This window comes from Lonchura striata, chromosome 3, assembly GCF_046129695.1.
Source record: "Lonchura striata isolate bLonStr1 chromosome 3, bLonStr1.mat, whole genome shotgun sequence".
Lineage (NCBI taxonomy): Eukaryota > Metazoa > Chordata > Aves > Passeriformes > Estrildidae > Lonchura > Lonchura striata.
In genome coordinates, this window is record NC_134605.1 from 94,426,175 (window position 1) to 94,450,000 (window position 23,826).

The 23,826-nt window shown below is 38.8% G+C and overlaps 2 protein-coding genes across 4 annotated transcripts in view; one reads left to right on the top strand and one right to left on the bottom strand.

Annotated features, from left to right (window-relative positions):
- The window catches only part of SH3YL1 (SH3 and SYLF domain containing 1), a 47,195-nt gene extending 45,013 nt beyond the window's left edge, over positions 1 to 2,182 (bottom strand). The window contains exon 1 of one of the 2 annotated variants that reach the window (XM_021551260.3): positions 1,895 to 2,182. In XM_021551260.3, coding sequence (XP_021406935.1) covers position 1,895 — 1 coding nt within the window. In that variant the 5' untranslated portion in view covers positions 1,896 to 2,182. The remainder of the gene's footprint in view (positions 1 to 1,894) is intronic. The other variant, XM_021551261.3, reaches the window with a different exon arrangement.
- Positions 2,148 to 21,942, top strand: ACP1 (acid phosphatase 1). Of its 2 annotated transcripts, none has more exons than XM_021551263.3 (6): positions 2,148 to 2,289; positions 12,948 to 13,021; positions 13,293 to 13,406; positions 17,677 to 17,738; positions 19,912 to 20,017; positions 20,914 to 21,942. In XM_021551263.3, exons 1-6 carry the CDS (start codon positions 2,247 to 2,249, stop codon positions 20,989 to 20,991), a joined length of 477 nt encoding a protein of 158 aa, XP_021406938.1. In that variant the 5' UTR covers positions 2,148 to 2,246; the 3' UTR covers positions 20,992 to 21,942. The 2 variants fall into 2 exon arrangements, with proteins under 2 accessions (XP_021406938.1, XP_021406937.1); XM_021551262.3 differs by lacking the exon at positions 13,293 to 13,406 and adding an exon at positions 13,124 to 13,237 and having other exon boundaries at positions 2,172 to 2,289.
- The last annotated feature ends 1,884 nt before the right edge of the window (positions 21,943 to 23,826 follow it).

Below are 23,826 nucleotides of genomic sequence, written 5' to 3' on the forward strand. Positions count from 1 at the left end.
AAGTGAAGGTATTTCATATTTATTTATCAAGAATTAGAAAAACCCTAGTTCTTCCTAAGATCTTAGATTATCTTGTTCACAAGAGTGTTTCTTCTCCATTAAGTCATACAGGTTATCCTCCATGACAGCCCTGCATTAGAGGATCTTTTACAATAATGCAATTACTGTTTCAAAAGCCTCCAAAATATGGAGAGCTTATTACACTATAAAAAATAATTCTGAAGGGTGAGAAACTATGACATGATGTACAGTGAATTATGTCACAGTCCATTTCAAAGCATGAAGTTTTTCATTAGCTGAAGGCAAAAATTTGTCTTTCTTCCACTGCTGAGGGCTGAAAATTACAGAATCATTTAGGTTTGAGAACACCTCTGAGTTCATAAAGTTCAACCTTTGACTAATCACCACTTTGTCAGCTAGACCACAGCTCTAAGTGTCATGTCCAGTTGTTCCTTGCACACTTTAAGGGATGGTGACTCTACCAACCTCCTAGGGCAGCCTGTTCCAATGCTTGATAATCCCCCTTCAATTATATTGTGGAATAACACTTAAGGATCCTCCCCAGTCCCCTCCCAAAGACAGGGAAACATGAAAGACTTTGTCTCAAAATTAGAGCTGAGCATGTGCCTACATGTGACATACACAGCTACAAACACAGGGTTTTATAGGAACTCCAGGACAGCCTCTCAAAGCACTCGGCTTCTATAGAGAGCCTCACCCTCCCCAGCCCACAAACACAGGAATGGGTGTGCCGGAGGGGGGAATCTGCTTCCAGTGGCGACACCGCAAGGGACTGCATGTGGCAGAAAGCAGGACTGAAGGCACTCTGCACTGCTCAGCCATGTAGTATGGCAGAGCCACATGTGAGAATGCCACAACTGACTCATCTCAGCCTCCTTCACCAAGGCCTCGTCTGACAAGTAAGGAGAGCCCTTGCCCCTGCCTGGCTCCCCACCTCACACCCCGACACCTGCGAGCTGGCCTGACAACAGCAGGATGCTGCAGGCACTGGGGACAAAAACCACGCTGCTGATTACCAATTGCTTCCACTGCCAAGTCAAATAACTAGATAATTTTTAAAAAGTGGTTGTACAACTGTATTTACAAAAGAAGCTGCATATGCAGGATAGCATTTCAAGCTGCATAAAAAGAAATGTGCAGTTTGCTCCATTCCACAGCAAACATTATACAAGCTCTTCAGCTTTCATTTGCAAGTCACAGATCTCGCACAAAATTAAGATTCTGGCATTTTTTATTGAACCTCCAAAGTGCTGCATTTTGACCAGAAGACCAGCCAAGCAGGTCTTTAAAAACCAACAGAGGAATCCAGTCCTGACCACACCCGGCCATGGTGGGGCTGCGTCTGCTGCTGTTACAAAACCCAGCCAGGTACAGAGATACAGTATACAGGACAGCCCAGCAGAAAGGAATAGAAATAAATACCTCCAAAAGTTTTAAAAATTATATAATTAAAAATATAAATAAAATATAAAAACGTATGTGGATATATATACATACATATATATATATATATTTTACAATACATTGTAGGTATATATCACCTATCTATATTATACATAGATATAAAATACAACTAAATAAAACAAACTAAAAACCAGACACTCGAGCTGCCCTGGAAAGCGAAGCGCCCCTGTGTTCAATTTCACCAGCAGCCTGGCGAGGCCAAAGCCGCATTCGACGCTTCTAAGGTTTTTAGGTGGAGGACACAGCACGCGCAGCGACCCCGGGCGAGAAGAGGCTGCGGTCCCGCCCGCGCTGTACGAGCGCGTTCGCTCCGCCCGCGGGGCGCGGGGCGGCTCCGTGCCCGCCGCTCCTGCCCCTGAGGAGCCCCCCTGGCCCCGGGACCCCCGCTCCTGCCCCGGGGGATACTCACTCCTGCCCGGGCCGGGGCGCGCCCGCTCCCCCTCGCTCCCTCTCCTCCTGCCGCCGCTGCCGCCGCAGCCTCACTGGGCGGCGCCGAGGCGGCCCCGCCGAGCCGCGCACCTGCCGCAGGTGAGGCGGGCGGGGCAGAGGCGATTGCGAAGCGCCCGCTCCCCGTCCCGGCAGCGGCTCCGTCCCGTCCCTTTTCCCGGTCCCGTCCCTTCTCCCTTCCCGCTGTCCCGGGCCCGTTCCATACTTCGCTCCTTTCCCCCCTCCAAACAGGCAAATCCCTCGGCCGCCTATAACCGCCGGTGCCGTAAAGCGAAGCGCGGGCGGTGCGACAGCTGCGAGGTCCTCTGAGGAAGATGGCGGCGGGGGAGGCGAAGTCGGTGCTGTTCGTGTGCCTGGGTGAGCGCGACAGGGACGGCCGCTCCCGCCGCACCCTCTGCCTCCGCTCCGCTCTGCCCCGCCGCTCCTCGGCCCGGGGCACCGCCGGGGTGGGGCGGGAGCGCGGTGAGGCAAGGGCCGGGCCGGGGGAAGTGCGGCACCCGCCGCGGTGCCGCCCTCGGACGGTTCCGCGGGTTTGCCGTGTCGGGGAGGGCCCGAGTAGTAGCCGGGAAGTGAGAGAGAAGGCGGAATACAGCTGCGCCCTTTTTGTGATAGGAACGACGAGGAAGGGCTTGGCATTGAGGGCAGAGCACTGGAGCAGGTTGCCCGGAATGGTTGTGAAATCTCCCTCTCTAGAGACGTTCCCATCCCATCTGGACGCATTCCTGTGTAACCTGCACTAGGTGACCCTGCCTCGATAGGGGAATTGCACTAGATAATGTCCAGAGGTCCCTTCCAACCGTAATGGTTTTTTGATTCTGTGAAAGTAGTAGGAAGTAGTGAAGAAGGTGAAATGCAGTGTTGACAAACACGAATCTTGTGTGTGGGAAAGTGCAACACCTAAGTAGTCATAAACCAGCTCTGACCTAAGGCTGCTGCTTGAGGGCAGCACGGAGAGGTGGCTTTGAGCAGCGTTCTGATACGGGCTGTGCAGCACTTGGCCTCTGGAACAGCGGGGTAGGATTGGGGAGCCTGCCCGCAGGCTTGATGTTGGGAGCACTTGACGTGGGAAGGGGAGAGAAAACCACAACACGAACCACTGAAGTTAATGTAAGAGCTGCTGTAAAGACAGGGAAAGAAGGGTAGGACTTCAAGTAAAAAAAGGAACTTGGTGGAGGCTGATCTGTTATGATCTAATAATGAAATTCTTGATCTGGTATGGAAATGAGTGAAAAGAATTAAGACTTTTTTGAAATGCTAACAAAATGAAGAAACAGGAAACTTCCTTTTACTGATACTTTCTATGGTTAAGTTGTAAATCTTGTCATGCAAAGTCCCAGAAAACAGAAGTTTGATGTGATCAGAAATCACCTGAATGCTTTTCTGGAGTTTAGGACAGTCGATTACTGGTAAACAAAATAATAACAACCAGCAAATAGCTAACCTGACAATACAGATTACAGAGCCATGCCCCATTTTGTACATACTTTTGCTAAACTTCTGCTTTCTTCAGGGCATAACTATCCATGTGGCTCTCTGCTCTGCTCTAGGAGGGCTGTTGACATTATCTGCTTCCTAGCCCATCTAATCTTATCTATGTGCTATGAACCCATGGCAGTTTGCCAGGTTTGTTACAAAACCGTTAGTTAATGTTTGGGTTTCTTGCTATCTGCTTTTTTTGTTGTTGTAATAGGATATATGCAGATTAGTTGAATAGTAAAATAGGAGTTTAATTTTCTGAAATATGTTTTGATGTTTACCTTTGAGTGAAATCAACCCCTAATAATAATCCAGAGAAAACATCCTTTAGTAAGGGATTATCAATTGCTGTGTGTTTAGAAACTAGCGGTCAATACAGATGTTTTTGTATAAAACATCTTAATTAATAGGAATCCTCTTTCCCAAACATGATGTTCTAAGGACAGTGGTAATCACCATCCCTATGTGCTGAAGGGTGCACCAGTGCGGAAGAAGGCTGGTCTGGCTAAACAGGGAGTTCTGGCTGGAACTGAAGGAAGAAAGGAGAGATTATGACCTTTGGAAGAAGGGGCAGGCAGCTCAAGAGGACTAAAGGATGTCATGAAGTTACGCAGGGAGAAAAATTAGAAGGTCCAAAACCCAGCTGGAACTTAGTGTTTACTGCCATAAAGAACAAAAAAGAATATTTCTATAAATACATCAGCAGCAAAAGGAGGGCTAAGTAGAATCTTTGTCTTTATTGGATGGAGGAGGAAGCAATGACAAAGGATGAGGAAAAGGCTGAAGTGTTTAATGCCTTCTTTGCCTCAGTCTTGAGCACTCAGACCAGTTTGTCTCTGTGTACCAGCCCCATGAGCTGGAAAAAAGGGATGGGGAGTAGTATCACAGATTAACAGAATAGAATCACAGATTCACTAAGGTTGGAAAATACTTCCAAGATCACCAAGTCCAACCTTTGACCAAACACCAATCTGCCAATTTAAACCATAGCGCTAAGTGCCACATCCAGTTGGTTCTTGAGCACTTCAGGGACAAGGACTCCCTCACCCTGCTGGGCAGCTCCTTTCAATTCTTAACCACCCTTTCAGTGAAAAATTTCCTCCTCCTGTCCAAACTGAACCTCTCTTGAGTCTGTGTCCTCTTCTATTACAAGTGGCCTGGGAATAGGCCACTGTCTACAGTCTCCTTTCAGGTATTGTAGACAGCAGTAAGGTCTCCCTGAGCCTCCTTTCCTCCAGCTTAAACAATCCCACCTCCCTCAGCTGCTTCTCACAGGATTTGTGTTCCAGACCCTTCACCATCCTTGGTGCCTGCTCTTCCTTGGACACTGTGCAGCACCTCAATGTCTTGTAGTGAGGGGCCAGAGCTGAAGGTAAGATTTGAAGTGTGGCCTCACCAGTACTGAGTACAGGGAGACAATCTCTGGTTCTGCTGGGAAAATTATTGGCGATACAGGCCAGGATGTCACTGGCCTGCTTGGCCACATGGGCGCCATGGGCACACTGCTGTCAGCTGGGTGTCATCCAGCATCTCCAGGTCCTTTTCTGCCAGGCTGCTTTCCAGCCATGTTTCCTGCACTGAGGGACCTGCTAGAAGTGCTCACTGTGCCACTTTCAATCATTTACCATCAGTCCTGGTTAGCTGGGAGGTTGTGGTTGACTGGTGGTTGGCAAATGTGACACTCATCTACTAGAAGGTTTGAAAGAATGATGTGGGGAACTGCAGGCCAGCCAGCCTGATGTTAGTGCCACGGAAGGTCACAGAGCAGATGATCATGAGTGCCATCATGTGGCACAGGACAACCAGGGCATCAGGCCCAACCAGGATGGGTTTAGGAAAGGCAGGTCTTGCATAAACGACCTGATCTTCTGTGACCAGGTGACCTGCCTCGTGGATGAGAAAAAGAGGCATGTTGTCTACCTGGACTTCACTATAACCTTTAACACCATTTCCCACAGTATTCTCCTGGAAAAACTGGCTACTTAGGGCTTGGGTGGGTGCACTGTTTCCTGGGTAAAACACTGGATGTGCGGGCCCAAAGTAGTGGTGAATGGATTTACAGCCAGCTGACAGCTGGTCATGCATAGTGGTTCCTCAGGGCTCAGTGTTGGGATCAGTCCTGTTTAATATCTTAATCAGTAATATCTGGACAAGGGGGTTAATGGCTGCTGTAGTCAGTTCACAGACAGCACCAAGTTGGGTGGGAGTGTTGATCTGCTGGAAAATAGAAAAGCTCTGCAGAGTGAGCTTTACAAGCTGTGTCAAATTCAACAGTAAGTTCAACAAGACTAAGTGCTGGGTCCTGCCCTTGGATCACACCAACCTCTGCAGTGCTGCAGGCTGAAGACAGAGTGGCTGGAAAACTGCCCTGTGGAAAAGGAGCTGGAGGTGCTCATTGACCGCAGCTGAACATGAGCCCGCTGTGCCCAGCTGGCCAAGAAGGCCAGTGGCATCCTGGCCCAAATCAGCAATAGTGTGGCAGCAGGACCAGGGCAGGGATTGTCCCCCTGTACTCAGCATTGGTGAGGCTGCATCTCAAGTGCTGTGTCCAGTTCTGAGCCCCTCAGTCAAGAAGGACATTGAAGTGCTGGAGTGTGTCCAGAGAAGGGCAGCAAAGCTGGTGAAGGGTCTGGAGCACAAGTCTGAAGGGCAGCTATGGGAGCTGGGGTTGGTTAGCCTTGAGAGAAGGAGATTCAGGAGAGACCTTGCCACTCTCTACAATACCTGAACTAAGTTAACAGAGACAAGAGGAAATGGCCCTAAGTTGCACCAGGGAAGGTTTACATTGGATACTAGGAAAAATTTCATCGCAAAGGTGTTGTCAAGCATTGGAAGGGGCTGCCCAGAGGAATAGTTGAGGCTCCATGGGTATTTAACAGACACGGTGTTTTGTAGACATGGTGTTTAAGAACTTGAGCTAGTGGGGGACTTGGCAGTGCTAGGTGAATGGTCAGATATGATCTTCAGGGTCTTTTCCAACCTAAACTATTCTGTGTTTTGTGAAACAATTCATACATGTGGGTGTGTAAGCCCACAGTTGTGATTTGCACTATAACAAGGTTCTAATGCAGGAGCTCTTTAGTGTAACATAATAGTTTCTATTAATTAATTATTAGGCCTGAGGAAAGGGTGCACAAGTACCAATCAGGACCAGTGTTAATAGGATGGATTGTCTTAATCAGATGTTGTAAATAGCCTTTAAATTTCCTCTTATGTGTTACTGGGTTATAAAAAAAAAACAACTTAGTGATGTGTAGTGTGAAAAGGTAATTGACATGATAAGCGCTTTTTTTTTCCAGTGACATACACTCTTCTCAGTTAAATTTTGTAGGCAATTTGTTTCTTGATCCTGCTTTAATATTGCTTTTTTTTTTTTTTTGGTTATTTTTCAAGAGTGATACCTTTTCCCACCTAAATTTTATTAGGAATAATAGCTGAGATTATATCTGAAAAGAGTACTAAACAGATTTCTAGAACTGCATTTAATGCAGTGTTGGTTAATGCAGTACGTTAATTCTAAAGTTTGCCACTTCTAGTGAGAGTGGATTCCAGAAATGACTCTTCTTCATGAAAAACTAGATTTTCTTTCTACATTGTTTTGAAAGAAACCTATTACTGAAATATCTATTGTGTTCTTTGTTTGTAATGAGATAAGCAGATAGTCATTACACAACAAAATACAATATAGTTAATGTGCGTAACTACATTAATGATAAGGGTTCCTCGTCACTCAGAAATAATTGAAATACCCAGCAACATATCTAATTACACATATGAAAAGGCACCAGAAAATGTTTTTTTTTTAAATTTAAGAAGAGAAAGAATTAAAAGTGAAGGTGAATCAAAATGCAGTTTGCTCATTTTACACTTACATAGCTCATGTAATTAACAGTTGAGCTCCAGAAATGGGCTTAGTATGATGTTGTGTTATATAAGTCTGCCTCTTTCTCTCTGATGATTTCTCCGCTATAACAAAACAAGCTGACTGGGCATCTTAGACCAGGTACTGGCTTTCTGATCTCTAGAGATGGAGGAGTGGTTGTAAGATAGGTATACTGTTGAGCAAAGTGGGTTGGCTAGATCTTCAGATTATTAATGCTTCTTGTGAATCACTGCTTATGAGTATTGTCTCTGGGGATCTAGACTGCATAAAATAATTTCTGAAATGGCACTAACTCAGTCGGTATGAGGACATTAGATGACAGTTACAGAGGGATTTGAGTTTCCTGATGCAGTTGTCACAATTCATTGTATCTGTTTAGATACAGCCAAATGCTAGGTTTCATGGGACAAAATTCTGTTTATAGCTGCAGAATGGGAAAGCAATAGGTTTGGTAAGACATTGAAGAAGTCATGAACAGTTGCTGTAATGAGGATTCTTGGCAACTTGACAAAAAGAAATGTCTTTTTTTATAAAGAGAACCTTAGACAAATGTAAGGGAAATTATCTTTCTTCTTTGTGTTGGTAATACAACTGTAATAATACAGTGTCTTTTTTAATCTGTGTTTCAAAATGATGCAGAATTACTAGAGAGTTGAAAGCATGATTGTAAAAGTAATCTTGGAATTGAAAAATAAGATCTATGCTTAAAATATGTTAAGGGTCTGATTGTTGTAACTAGGTGCTTATGTGTTAAAAACTTGTGTTTTCCTGATGCACCTTTAGGTTTATTGGAAAAGCCTGATGTACCAGCAGTTGATTAATTCAGGATAATTATTCTTACTGAAAGGAAAGATTTTGAGACACATGTCACACACACACACATGCAAATGCAAAGATTGGGGTATCTGAACTAAAATCTGTACCTTGAATTCCTACAAAAGTAATTGAATGCTGAGAATGACAAGATGGAAAGAACTAGGTCTTGTGATGAAGTTCTGACAGGAATTAGAGTGCAGAACATAATAAAGTGACTAGTCAGTTTTAAACACTCGTGAAGGGGACCTTATGAATGGTGCAAATGATGGAAAGTATTATTCCAGTCACTTGGGTAAAGTGACCATTCATGGAAACTTTAGTAGAATAAAAACCAGATTTTTGTATATGAAAGGATGAAAACTAGTAAAACTAGTTTTGTTACTAGCAGCAGACAGCATAAAAAAGGAACAAGGGAAAAGCATTTGTTTGCATTTGGGGAAGCTCTGAAAGAAGTGGGGAGCTGAATAAAGAACAATTAAGATCCAAAACCACTTGAGAGACTAAGTTATTGGATCAGCATATTCAGAGATGGGGAGTGGAACTGAGCAATAAATGGATTCAAGTTCCCACTTCTGCCAGTAGAAGCAAAGATGCCATTTCTGTCTGGGGTGGGTCAAAGATTACTGCAGAGATGGGAGTAAGAACTCCAAAAATTAGGTGTTGGCTTAGGTCACTGACACTGGAAGCCTTGTGCTTAGAAAATTAATGTGAAAACATGACTTCTTAAAGTGATTGACAAATGGTTCCAGTACTGATTCTGTGACTGAAATCTCTTGTCCTTGAATCATTGTATTCGGAGATGTTTCAGTAGGTGGACTCTAGCTACCTTGGGTACTAGTTTTGTGTGATGGAAAATGTCACTACAACTTAAGGAACTTGATATGAAAAAAAATCAAGGGAGAAGATGGAGATTTTGAGAATTTGAATACTTCTGCCTTCTGCATCAAGCCAGCATGATCAGATCAGTTGGAAGTACAACAAAACAGAAAGGGAATGTTAGAGGAGGATAGGGAGTGAAGATAATATGTAAATAACATTTAAGGAAAATAATGCTTCAAGACCAAGGAGGAAGGTAATTGCCCTATGATTCTTCTTGTGAAGTCTCTCCATTCTCCAAATACATCTGTCAATCCATAACTTAGGAAATACTGTACATCTGTGAGGATGCACAGCCTGGAGAGATCAATGTGGGATGTTAAACTGTATCTGAAATGGATAGAAATTAGTGAGGAAAGTGACTGGAAAACAAGGATTAAGTTTGCATATGTTAGCAGGATAAGATGGAGCTGTACATCAATCTTGAGATGAGTGCTAACAGTTGCAAGGAGTAGCATGGGTAAAAGTTTTTTAAGATGAAAATAATATTGCAGAGTATGTGGGGAAAAGAGCTTCTCTTAAGTCAGTTCTGTGATTCTGTCCATAGTTCCCAAGAATATATTAAAATACTGCTTGAGGTTCCCTAACAGTGTTAATACTTCTGCTAATATCTGGAGTGTGTCATCAGGGAAGACATGAATTTTTAAGTCACAAACTGGGTTAAGTGTTGGTTTCAAAAATGATACAACTGAAGTTTCTAGTTGCTGCTTGAAGTGGTAGTTAATATGTTTAATCAAAGATGATCATGCTTCATTATGGTATTTTATATGATATCATTAAAGATTCTATTTATGGCATTTATTTTAAGAAGTGAGCAAGCTGTATAAGAGGGAAAATTTGGAACTAGTTCGATCCATGTGAAACACAAGGCTAAACAAATGGAAAAAGCTATGAAGGATTTATTTCAAAACCACCATTTTGAGATTTTGGGAGCTAGTTAATGAATTACAAGATCCAAGAGTATTAATCATTGTTTTTTACTGAAATGTTGAGTGAAAAGTTAACTGTTCATGCACAGTTGTGTGGGATCACTCATACAGAGAAAAAATTTTGCTCAGGAAGAAATGGATGGCCTCCACAGCTGGTGTAATGAAAGCAGACTGTAATACTTTAGAAAAAAGACTTAAAGATCACCTACCTATTTGAAGTAACAAAGAAAGAGAGGGAATGGACAAATTAGGAGTAGGGACTTATAAATCTGATACTTGTGAATGAGTCAAAGGTGATTGTAGAAGTTCTCAGGTTATTTTCAAAAACACTACGTACCTATTGCAGACTTTTTTTAATTTAAAAAACAAATGGGAACAAACTTTTCATGTAGTGTAATCTGTAGTTTTGTTTGAATTTACTTTTCTTGAATACTGACATATTAGAAATGCAGATCTGACTTAACTGGAGTGATTAGATAAGGTCAGTTAATTTCATGAAGAGATTGAGAGCTTGGTTTGTTTAGTTTAGCACAACTATGCTTGGCAAGGGTTCTGTATCTGTTGAAGGAAAGACAGAGACTGGCGTTAACCAAGATCAGATGAGCAGAGACTAAGTTGGAACTGGAAGGTCTTATGCTACCACAGGAAATTAATACCTGGAAATGCCTTTTAAAGTGGAGCTTTATGTGTTTGTAAGAGGAGTGATGCTTTCAATAGGCTTTCAATATCAAAGAATTGAATTCATTGATATGGAGGTTATTTTCTGTCTTGTGCTGTATGTTACCATGTTTTGAAATTTTACTGTATAATGCTTAACTCAAAAACTAAGATTATTTTTTTGCTTTATTTTAAGCACTTACATAATTAATAATACTAACTTATTTTCTCACTTAACCACATAGGGAGCCCCAAAATTTTCTTGTTTTATTTTTCTTCCAAGACTGGTTTAATTTCTGTGCATGAAATAAACTAATTCAAATAATAGACTTATAGTATGTTTTCTCCTGGAAGATCTGCTGACATCAGAACTCAATGTTTTGGCAAGATCAGTTTTTCAGTGGTTAGCCTGTTCCTTTTGCCATTTATTTGATTTGAAGTTCTCTAAATCTTTGATAGTAATTTGGTATTGCTTCAGACCTTCACTTCCTTCTTTGTGATTTTTATAGCTGATGTGTGACAGCAAGTTATTAAATGCCCAGGCCATAGCAGCTGCTCTCTAGCAATGAAGTATCTACCTTGGTGTTTTGTTTAAAAATGAGATAAAGTGCCTCATGTGAAAATTTCTCTTTGCTGATGGAAATTTAGCTTTGTTCATTGGAATTTTTTTTCTTTTTACAGTTTGAGATTTGGGAAGAATGTAATCAGTAGTAGGAGAGTGATTTATTTAAGGGTACAGAGATGAGTTTCACCATTTCTGGTATCTAATACTTATCTGCTCAAAAGTCAGAGATGAGCAAAGTTACACATTACATTTGATGGGAACGGAAGATTTATGTGTATGAGTTACTGCAATCTGCATTACAAATCAAATATTATGAATATCCATCTAGTTACTGAAAATTGCTTAAGGATGAAAGAGCTAATCGTTGAAAGTAATCATTGAAAAGGCTTTTTTTTTTTTTTTTGTTGAGACACTTCATTCTTTTCAAATCAGAATTTCTGCATGCATTTTTAAGAGGTCTGCCGTAGATTGAGTTATAGTTACAGTTTCAGAACAAATATGCTGTAGATCCATTATTTTTAATTTTTAATGGAGCTGTAATTCATTGTTGAAATAGGTTCTTTTTGAAAAAAATATCAGATCAAGTGGCTAGGGCAGTTGGAGGCCATTGGAAGGGAAGATTGTTTTGGAACAAATAACTGTTTGTTGGCTGGTTGACAGCATTTAAGCTTTGCCATGTGATTTTTGTTCCTAATCCTCTGTATTTTGGGCAGAAAAAGTTCAGATTAAAAAAAAAAGTGATGTTTTTAAAGCTTACGTACTTGAGTTCAGTTTTTGCGGGTTAGAATAGTTTCTGGATGCTGCTCTTGATGAGGGCTCAGTTTGACCTGTAGTGACTTGACTTCAGTTACCAAGAGTGTTCTTCTACAGGCTGTTCAGCCATTTCAGTACATTTTCACAGTGGTGGTGGCTGTGTTTGGACGTGTTCAAGAGACCATCGGATAGTACAGAATCCTAGAATGATTTGGGTGGGAGGGGACCATCAGCTAGGTCATCTCATCTAGTTACAATGTCTTGCAATAAGCAGAGATGCCTTCCACTAGACCCAGTTGCTCAAAGCCCCTTCAGACTGGTCTTGAACGTTTCCAGGGATGGAGCACCACAGTTTGTCTGAGCAACCTGTTCCAATGTCTCACCGCCCTCACTGTGGAAAAAAAAAAAAAATCTTGTTTCTGTCCAATACAAGTGTTCTCCATTTCTGTTTAAAACCGTCTTGTCCTATCACTACAGTCCCCTTTATATATAGAAAGGTTGCAGTAAGATCTGATTTCTCCAGTCCTTTTCTTCTTCAGACTGCACAACCTCAGTTCTCACTTACAGGTGCTCAGCCCTCAGATCATCTGTGGCCCTCCTTTGTACCCACTCCAACAGCTCCATGTCATTCTTGTGCTGGATGCCCCAGAACTGGATGCATTAGTCCAGGTGGAATCTCATGAGAGCTGAGCAGAAGGGCAGAATCCCCTCCCTCAACCTGCTGGCCATGCTGCTTGTGATACAGTCAAGGATGTGATTTGCTTTCTGGGCTGCAGATGCACTCTGCTGACTCATATCCAGCTTTTCACCCACCCCAAGTGTCCCCAAGTCCTCCACTGGGCTCCTCTCAATACCTTCATGCCACAGTCTGTACTGATATTGGAGATTGCCCCAACCCAGGCACAGGACTTGGGGTTCTCATATACACAGTTTGCATTCTGTCTGAGTAAATAAAAATCTTTAATCTGATCTGGGCTGAAAAATCCACGCAATTACTGTTTTTTTGTTTTCAAAATTTTGAAAAAGTTTGAAAATTTACTTGAATCTTTTGTTTCCATAGGAAACATCTGTCGCTCTCCAATAGCTGAGGCAGTTTTCAGAAAACTTGTAGCTGATGAGAAGCTTGAACAAAAGGTAAGCTATTGATTTCTGTTCCAAGAAATAACTGTCTCATAGCCAGTCAGAATATAAGCAGTGAGGAAAGAAACATAAAAATATGAATTTGTTTTTCTGTAGTGGAGGATAGACAGTGCAGCGACATCTGCCTATGAAATAGGAAGCCCTCCTGACTATCGAGGACAGAATTGCATGAAGAAGCATGGCATTACCATGAATCATATTGCCAGGCAGGTACTGTACCTTAATTTTCTTAAAATCTCTGTATGTATTTGTTTTGTTGTTACAGTGGAGGACAGACAGTGCCGCTGTTTCAGACTGGAACGTGGGGCGCTTTCCAGATACAAGGGCTTTAAGTTGTCTAAGAAATCATGGCATTGAGACAGCACATAAAGCACGACAGGTAGAAGAGAGTATATTTTCTTCCTTATTCATACCCATGACCTAACCATTGCAATCACAGATGTCATTTGACCAATGCATGGTTAAGCATCAAGTAGTAAATAAATACTCTGTGCAGTTTTTTAAGGACTCCAGAGTGGCTTAACTCTTCTAGTTGAGCTTAACAAGTTTTTTGTTATTAAGGTTCATTGGAAGTATAACTGGAAAGCATTGAACTAGTTTCTGCATTATAGAAAACTCCTGCCTCCAAATGTGTAGTATTCTGATAATTTTTAAAATACTTTTTTAAAATGGACTTACTCTAGTAATCTGTGACAGATCCTTCAGCAAGGAATTGCATATTTATTTAGCAAAAAAAGTAGAATACCTCTTCATCACAAAAAGCTTTTGTACTCGCATGTAGGTATTTTAAAAATATATTGAGTGCTAAATTAGGATGAAAGCACTCAAACCCAAGATTAGTAGCACAGTTGGTGGTAGCTTCAGAGGAAAACAAACCCTTGAAGCATTCTTAAGTCAAAGACAGGTTTGCCACTTAGTGAAATCCTCTAAGTTTAAACTAAACTCGTATCTGTTTTCATTAACAAAATAACATGTATTTTCGTACTGAATTCCAGAGAGATTGGAAGTAAATGTGTCTGCATCTATTTAAATCATTTAGACACTGATATATATGCACATAATTTACTTCAGTTAACTATTCTCTGGATATAAGATACTCTTTTAGGGCTTGCCCTTTACTTACTTTGAGTTTACGCCACTACTTTTTGTATTGACAAAAAGACAAGTAGTCTTATTATTATCTTACATTTCTATTCCGTTCAGAATTTTTCTTGACCTCACTGAGGTCATATTTACTTTCTTCACTTTTCAAAGACTACATGTTTAGTTTTTTGACTTTCAAAAATAAATTCTCTCAATTAGTCAATTGCCCTCTGCTGACCTCTCCTGATGTTAATCTCTGTTTATATGAAACAGAATTAAGCACAGCACCATTTCAGATTTTTCAATAATTTACTATTAGAATAATAACTACAAAAGTCTGTTGTGACCTTTTCCTGTTACAACATCTGGATTTACTGTTTATCAGTTCTTAAAAACATTATTTGGCAATACACAAGCTAAATGGTATTGAAGTTACTCAGTCTATATTTCAGTCATCACAGTAGCATGACATGTTTGTCTTCCTAGAAGATACACCTTGGAAACTTGAGAACTATTCTTCTAGGTGTTCCTAGAGTGGTTTATGAGCAGCTAAATTAAAGCAAAGGACCCAAAACAAGTTGATCCTCGTCTTGAAGCAAATCTTTATATCTTCCTTTGGCAGAGAAGAAATGAAAAGACTTTAATGAAGACATTTGCTTAGACATTCTGGCAAATGACGACATTTTTCAATCAGAAGACTTTAAAATGCTACATATTCAGGGAGAGGAAATTAAGAGTCAATAAAAGGATGAAAATTTGTCTAAATCATTCCAGTACACATAGTTTATTTTATAAAGAAAATCTTCAAATCCCTGAATTACAGGTAACTGTTTATTTTGCACTGATGTTAACAACATCAGTTGTTAAATTTTTTTTCCCTAAACTTCTGTCAGACAGTCTCTGCTGATTCTCTGAACTGCAGACCTGATAGGGTCTTGTGGTACTTCTGAAAAAAGAGGTATTGACAGTGTAGAATAGGACTGTTCAGAGTGGTCAGGTTTGTACAAATGGAAGTGTATTTGCTTCACTTTTAGAGACAAACTTAAGGATAGAATTTTGTGTGACACTTGCTTCAGAACAGATTAAGGAAGATTTAAGAACAGAGGCTGCAGAAATAGAGAGTAGGGATTTATCTTCTGTTGTCTTCGAAGTACTGTACAATTATCCTCTTCAGTCCTGTGGAAAACTGCTTCCCACCCAGTGAAAGACACCTTCTCTCATGTAATTTTTTGCATAATTATGATAATCATGGATTTTAGCTTTTTTTTTTTAAATTCAGTACTACAAGAATGGCTTATGTAAAAGAGAATATCAAATTGTTCATGTTCTACCATCATGTGCAGTGATATTCTAAGTTAAAAGTGAAGTACAAAAACAAATGTATATATTTATATATAAAATAAAGTTGTTATCATTTTAGTTAATCACAGGTTGCATTTTGAAATTCTCTTAAGCTTTTATTCTTCATGCACAAACCAGAACAGTTTTAATCATTTTCACTTTTATTCATGCTGAGGCAAAAAATGGTATGACTCATACCATGCATTTGCCTTAAATATGAAATTGAGATCAGAAGAAGGTTGTATTAAATATTGTTTCACAACTGGGTAAATTTGAGGATCACTACCTCTCTGTGGGTTTCAGACAGAGAAAATGAGATTTCCCTTCTGTAAATAAAGGGAAATGTTTCACTAATAATTTAATAATTGTTACGTGCATTTTTAAAATGTAAAGTTATTGTTATCTGTGTAGTTTCATCCAAAGTTGACTACTTGAACTCTCTACTACACTTCTCAAAATGTATCTAAATTTTTATGTCCTAAATTTCATCCCCCAAAGTACTAGTTTTAGTAGTTTTGAGGAGTCCTTTCAGTTCAATGGAGTTTGCTCAATTAAAGCTTTTTTTTTTTAATCTGACTCTATGTTATGGCTTAAAAGCACAAGCCAAATGGTGGCCTTGGTTTTTGGGCTGCATTTGCAACTGTATTAGTGCTGGTCGGAGGGTAATAACTGTCACATTGTCCAGCGTTCCTAGTTTATTCTTTCATTTGTCTGTACAACAAAGAAATCAGTGCCCTCTTATTTTCACAGGGGCAAGTGTTCAGCTGTGTAGAGCAATCAGAAGCAGCTTGTAGAAGTCCTGATTAGATTTGCCAGGAAAACAGAGCTATTTCCACTGCAAAAATATTTTCTTAGGTCAGAGGCACTGCATGAATACAGCAAATATTTTTACAGTGAAAATAAACAAGTCTGCATTAGTTTTCATCATTAACCCTTTCTTTTCATGTGTATTCCTGACCTTTCTTCTTCAATTCTCTTTGTATGTAGTGTTTCATTTATGGCTTTATTCTGATAATAATTTCTGTCTATCTTTTCCTGCTCCCTGTTACGGGACCTTAATCAGTATCTATTTGCCGTCTGCACAAAAAAAATGTGGCTGTTTTGCCATCTAAACCTTAAATACATAAATATTTTCTACAAGTTAAAACTCTTGACTTACAGAATAATATGTTTTGCCTTTTGGCTGTGTACTTGCTTACTTCTCTAGCCCATCCTTTGTAGGATGCCTGCCAGAAAACCTGTTCTTGAACAATCTTCCCAAGTTTCTTGGTTAATGCCGCTTCATACATCCCTATGCATGAAAGAAGTATTAAAGTGAACTCTAATATTAAACTCTATGGACACCTGGTTCAGATATCTTATACCAGCATTGGGGGCATGGTCTGGGAAGATTTTACCCTAAACTAAAGCTTAAATATAAACTGAAATAAAATGACAACTGGCAAACATCTGCAGCCATCCTTAAAACAAGAAGATGACATTAGTATTTAAGTCAGTGGTTTATCTGCTGTGTTTCCCTACATGACTTGAACTCAGATCTCTGAACTTAATTGATACTCATGTTTAGGAGTCAATAAATTACAAGAAAGAAAAAGAACAGATGGTATGATGGTAGGAAGATGCACAATAGATCCCAGATTTTTTCATGTCATACTACAAATTTTGTGAATTTACATTATCTAAAATACTGTGGATGCATTTGTTTTTAAGAGATTGTAACTCATACCATCATACTTCAGCTTTTGGTATATATTCTTGTGCAGTAGCAGATTTCTAGATTTGAAGTATTGCAATTGATTTTGGGTTACTTATATTTTTGTTGTCCTATCAAGAAAGTAATTCTCCTATTTTATTTTAACCATTTTATTGCATGGTTCCCATAATTGGAAATTGCTTTAGTTGTAGTAGTTGAAAAGTACTAGAAATGTTGTTTTTAATAATGTTCTAAGTTGATGCATGAAATGTAAAAGAAAAAAAAAATAGAAAAGGTTGGTTAAATTGCTGACTTTTTTTTGTGGAATACTTGCAGAAATTGATACAAGGTTTTAAATATATTCTACCATGATTTTTTAAGTTATTATAAAATTGTATAAAGTTGCAGTTCTATTCTTTCCCCCTGTGTCTTTTTTTAATAAATCAGAGCTACAGAATTTGAAAACACTCCCCCCCCACCTTTCATTAAGCAAATGCAGTTTGCAGGCTAAAGCACCTATTTTTACTTCTAGATTACTAAAGAGGATTTCCAGACTTTTGATCATATACTTTGTATGGATGAGAGCAATCTAAGGTAATGTATGAAGAAATGGAACAAATTCATGTGGATTACTTGTAGCGATGTCTCTTAAGTCACTTGGAAGACAGATGTCACATTTTACTCCTTAGCTTATGTTGGGGTTTCTTTGTTTGGAGGGGTTTTTTTTTACATGTATGTGAATGATGTGTTAATGGATAGATTCTTCACTTCTAATAAGTTTATTGAGCCAGAACTCAATGGTTTATTTGTGTGATACGTGCCACTCAAGGATGAAGGGCATAGAAATTTAGTTACTTTGTGCTATATACAGCTGATGCCTGTATAATTAAGAATGAGGATGTACTTACTGTCTTGATTGAAGTGATCAGTTTTTCTAATTGCATGGCAGTTAAAAGACAAAGTGGGAACTTGGAAGGGATTAAATATGGTGTGTTTTGGTTTTTTTTTTACTTTTTTATATAGAAAAATAGAGGGAACTCTGAAATTAGCAAGGTTGTTAGCTTGGGGGACGTCTTGTTTTATTGCTAGCTGTGCTGTGGCTAAACGTTCTTAAGAAAGATGTGGTTAAATAACTACTGCCTAGTGTAAAATTTTGGATATCACTAGCAAAATTTCTATTAAATTACATGCATATTGAGGATTAAGGAGCTGAATTTAATAAACTACAAGTGTCAAAGTGCTTGTAAGGGCTATTGTCAAGTTAGTTTAAAATGGTCCAAACCACCACAACCAACAAGAAAGCCTAAATAAAGACCCTATTAGTAACACAAAATCTTCCAGAAGCAGCACCACTTAACTGAAATGATTTTGTTGAATTTTCTAGAATGTCTTGAATAAGCTCTCTTCCACAGCCTTCGTGAACAAAGGGTATGTAACACTTGGCTTGATTGCAGTGTCTCAGGCAGTGACGTGACAAGGCTTCCTTCTAGTTTCACTTGAGTTCTTAAACAGAAATTTGAATTAACAATTTATTTGATAAGAACTCTAGAGCAGAAGAAATGTCAGAACTGTAACAGGGATATTGCTGCTGCTGTGCTAAAGTTTTCCCTTTAGCTTGCACTGAGTTCAACTGTATGGCCTAGGAATGCTTATTTGTAGCTCGAGGAGGCCAAGCTGATTCCAGGTGTTGATGGAATGCCTGTCATATCCTTTTCATTAAGTGGTATGCCAAAAACCCTTAAGAAGATGGTCTGACATTTTTTTAATAATAGAAGGCTAGAGAATTTATTGAAAAATCTGTAAATTCAAGCAATAGCTAGATAGAGGATCTCTGATTTTTCTTCAAGCAAAACCAGTACTGTGGTCTCACTGCTATTTCTAAACTATCTGAAATTAATTTCTTAATCAGAATTAATAATTTTAATGTAATATCTTAAAACTAATATGGTTGTGACTAAGTATTCACAAGGGATTTCTTTGCCTTTTGTAATGGTGAGTAAGTAAAATGATGATTTGGTATGGAGATGTGTAATATTAAAATAATTTAGTATGTTTTGGGAGTTCATTGTGAAGATGATAGTACTGAGGTGCCTTTAATCTGAAGATGATGAGAGGTCCATTTTAAGTGTGGATAACAGATGACCATTTTTGGGATAACAGACGGCCATTTTTAAGCAAATAGGGAAAATGCCATCTCATAACTAGAATGTTCTATCAATGGGAGGCAACGTAGAAGGAAGAGGATGTGACACCTGGTGAAATGCTACAGTATATCAAAAGGAAAACAGGTGTAGCACACCGATTTGACATTTTCTGTTAACTGAATGTGGTAGGATTTCACATGAGCTAGAGCATAGCACTCTCAAACAGTGACTTTGAGCAGATAAGAGAATATTACTCATACTTCTAGAAAAATACCTGTATCATTTCCATTGTTTTTTGTTCAATACAAGCTAAGAGTGAATGTTGAAAGTGCTAATGGTTGATTTGAGGATGAACTTACTGTTAAAAAGTTTTTTTAAGCAATGAGTAAAATGCCGGACTGCTTCTTTATGCTCTGAATTCAGTTTATGTCTTCCATACTCAATTAAAAAAGACCCCACATAATGAGAAAAACAAAAATAAGAAGCAGCATAAAGTCCACAGGATTGATAGAGTCCAGACATGTTATTTTCCTGCATTGTCTAGAAATGGTTGTGAACATCTCGTACTGATGCCAAAATTCTGAATGAAAATTCAGGGGAATGTTTTGTTTTCTCTTCTACAGAGATTTGAACAGGAAAAGCAACCAAGTTAAGGACTGCAAGGCCAAAATTGAGCTACTTGGAACTTACGATCCACAGAAACAACTTATCATTGAAGATCCATACTATGTATGTATAAGAAATTCTTTGAGTGGCTTGCTTAAAAATTGTGTGCATAGTATAATCTCCCAGATCATAATGGGGCTGTGAGATACATAATCTGATGTTACACAAAGTGAAGTGTAAACCTTTTTTTTAATGATTTAAGAAAACTATATATTACTGGGATAGGAAAGGAAAATGTTACTATGCTTATAACATTTATTTGAATTAAAATAATGCAGTGCACCTACATTTTCAATATTGGGTGAAACCCTGTTTGATCAGCTTCATACAAAGAGGATGTGATCAGGAAAGTTAGAGACATAGCCATTGACGCAGGTGGTCAAAAAAGTTGGATAATGTCAGCCAAGAGCAAACAATTAGACTAATATTCTTCAGTTAGGAAACAGAAGTGGATGAAGATGCAGTAAGATTCTGTAAAATCTAGATGTCATGGGGAAAGCTGAATAAGTAATTGCTATTCATTACCCAGGAAGTAGAGATTATGGTATAGTGGTAAGCAAATGGTATTAGTGGGAAGCAGGTTCAAAACAAAAAGGGGTTTGTTTTGGGCTTTTTGTTTCCACACAGTGCTTTATTAAACTCAAATTCAACATGACAGTTTAGTGTGAACCTAAAAAAGGAAAAGACTTAAAAGGCTCAGAAGTGAGTGGAAGAAATACATGAAGGAAAGTAATGTAGGACTGTTGAATACAAAGTCGCAGAATTTGTCTCTGGAAATTCCTGAACTCAAATTAGAGAGAAATATGCCAAAGCTATCACCAAGTATTTGCACTGTTTTTATTTTTTCCTAATGTCTGTTGTTTGCCATTACTGACAGCAGACAACCCAGTCTGCAATTTGTATTTGCTCTTTAGCCAGTATTGTTATTCTTACAGTCTCTTTCCTCACTTCTTTTCCAGGGGAACGAAAAGGACTTTGAAACCGTTTATGAGCAGTGTCTTAGATGCTGTAAAGCATTTTTGGAGAAGTATCATTAATGCTTCATCATGTAATTTCTAAAAAAAAAAATAATTAGCTTCTTCTGAAATATGTAAAGTTTACTTGAATGATGTATTTAAATTGTAAAATTATGCCTCTACATTCAGTACTTACTCAGTTTAATTTTGTATTTTAGCTGTTCTGTTATCTAATGAGAAAATGTAGAAAGGTTTTAATTGGATTACATGATAACCATTTTGTCACACATCAATGTAGTTATAAAGTATATAATTCAGTGTAAATTTTTCTGTAAACTCTTCCAGTGCTTTCTCACAAGCACTGTAAAAGTAACACCTTGCTTCTTTATATGTAATGCTGGCTGACCTGAGGTCTTGTCATCAGTGAGTTGATTTTAGTCAAGTTTCAGTGGTAGTCTGTGAGATAATAATTGATCTGATAGAACTGGCTAAGTCTTCCTTTAGTCTTCTGGTCAGTTCCTAGCACAGTGTAACAGCATTTACCTTGAGGAAAAAAACATACCAGCTTTAAAGCTGAAATGTGAAATCACATTTTGTATCTCACAGTAGTAAAATACTCAAGTCCATGCAATACAATGGATGAGAAATTTGCTGTAATCCCAGTTCCTACATGAGTGTCAGACAGTATTTCCAGATTTGCTCAGAAGGACGTACAGCCTGTCGTCACAAGTGTTCTTTGAGAGTACAGTCCAGTGTAAAGGCAGTCCATCTGTAATACAATCCTAAGTTAGCAGAAGGCTGGTAAGTAGACAATTCTGCTCTTGGACGAAATTTGAATGCTTTGTAAAAGTCTTATGCCTGCTTTTCTGAACATCACCCTTCCTGTCTGCCTTAGACATGTAAATGTACTGAGATCAGTAATGTAAGTGATACCGTGATGATTTTCTGTTTTGAATAATGTCAGCATTGGTATGAATTAGCATTACCACATTATCTGTAAAACTGGATCTATAAAATTTGTTTTCTTATTTAGCCTTGTTTCTGTCTTTTGCTGCCTTCCAAACTTGTAGTCTGCACTTGTCATCTGTTCAACCTTCTGGGAGAGAGATGGATTTCAACAGTAGATCATGTTATTCTTGGGGAGGCTGGAATCCTGGTGTCACTCTGTGTTTGTTGCAGACTTCACAATGGTGATTAAGTTTATTGGGACTTCTGCTGTAGAATAGATGTGTTTGAGTTAATGAGGTTTCTGTTTTGTGGTAAAATTTCAGTCAGACATCAAACTTCAGAACTTGCTTAGAAAAGGTAGATGGTAGAAGGAATACTTAAATACAGAAGGAATACTTAAATACAGACATCAGAATCTTTGCGAATTATTTGATTACCATCAGTTTTGACTTGTAAAAACAAGTTAGGAATTGCAAGCTAATAGCTGTTTCACTTTTCAGGGACAAAGAGTTATACACTATTTCAGATGCAATTAAGTACTGCCTCTGGAAAAATTATTTTCCATTTCTTTATTGATGTTTTGACAAAGTAAATGGGGGAAAATGATGGGCAGCTAGGGACAAAACATCCTAAATGTGGTTTGATGCACTGACCACAAAGGTGGAAGTATTTAGGCATAATCTAGTGTTATTCCCTGTGAGAATGACCATTTCAAATATTCCAGTGAAAGTAAAATAACTCATAAGATTGCCAGCATGATGGTTTGTGCTTTCCCATTCATGGCTATGTAGGAATTCAGCCTATAGTTTCCTGCATATTAAGGCTAAGATTGAAAGGTCTTAACTCTTTATCTTTGAGCTGCTGGGATAACAAAAGAAATAAGAGGATATGGTTGTTTAGCTTCACTAGGCTTAGGAATCTTCCTGTAAAGTGATACTAAGTCGGAACTCGTGTTAAATTCAGTTCACATTTTAAAAGTTTCAGCCTTTCAGCAAGCAATCTAGTGACTTAATAATTCACCACCTCTACTAGGAAGAATAAGCTGGTTGATTTATTTTTATAGTAAGTAGTTTTTTTTAATGGAAGAGGGGAAGAAACACTATATTATCTTATACAAATTCCTAGAAGCCCAGAATACAGAAGAGGGATTGCCTTCAGGAAGGACAGTTGCACAGAACCATTATTTGGGTTCAAAGAGAAACAGTGAGAACAGGATTAAAACAAAAATCATGTATCATAGATGACTAAGTGCTCACACATCCAAAAATGCCACTCATGAAAAATGTAGTTTTGAATGAAAAAATACAGAACTGACTCCTGTTTCTCCCTCCCTGCCCCCACAGCTTGTTATAAGTGGTAAAGTTAAGGCTAAAAAAAAAGGTCAGCTACAGTCTAGTATAGGTGTATTTTCTGTCAGAGCATGATGAGTTCTGCTAAATCTAAAAAAAAACTTCTAGGGGATTAATTTATTTATATTAATTGATTAAATAATTAATAAGTTGCTATTTCTTTTACAAAGAGATTTTCTAGTTTTTTGTTTAGCCAGATTTTGGGTATCCTACTAGAAAAAGAAAGCTTCACAATATTTTAAACTCTCATCTTAAGTATTAGCCTGTGCTCTCATCAGTGGAACCACAGTGAAGCACAGAGTTCCACCCACATTTACTGAAAATGAGCAGTGTTAGTGAATCCCATAGAAGTTGATTCCTTTAACAGCCATGTTTTCTGCAGGCATGTATTGCATCTGAGACACGGAACTTAGCATTTAGTCATCACTGTAAGGAAATAAAAATATGTACTTCTCCCCTGCTAAATACAGCCACGTTCCAGCATGGGATTTTGTATACTTCTGCCATTTCTTATTCTGAAGAGTTAGATACTGAAGGCTCTGAAGTGTCAATTTTCAGAATCTCAGCTCTTATCTGTCTCAGGTTAGGGAGGGTTGTGTTTGGTTTTGGTTTTACAATT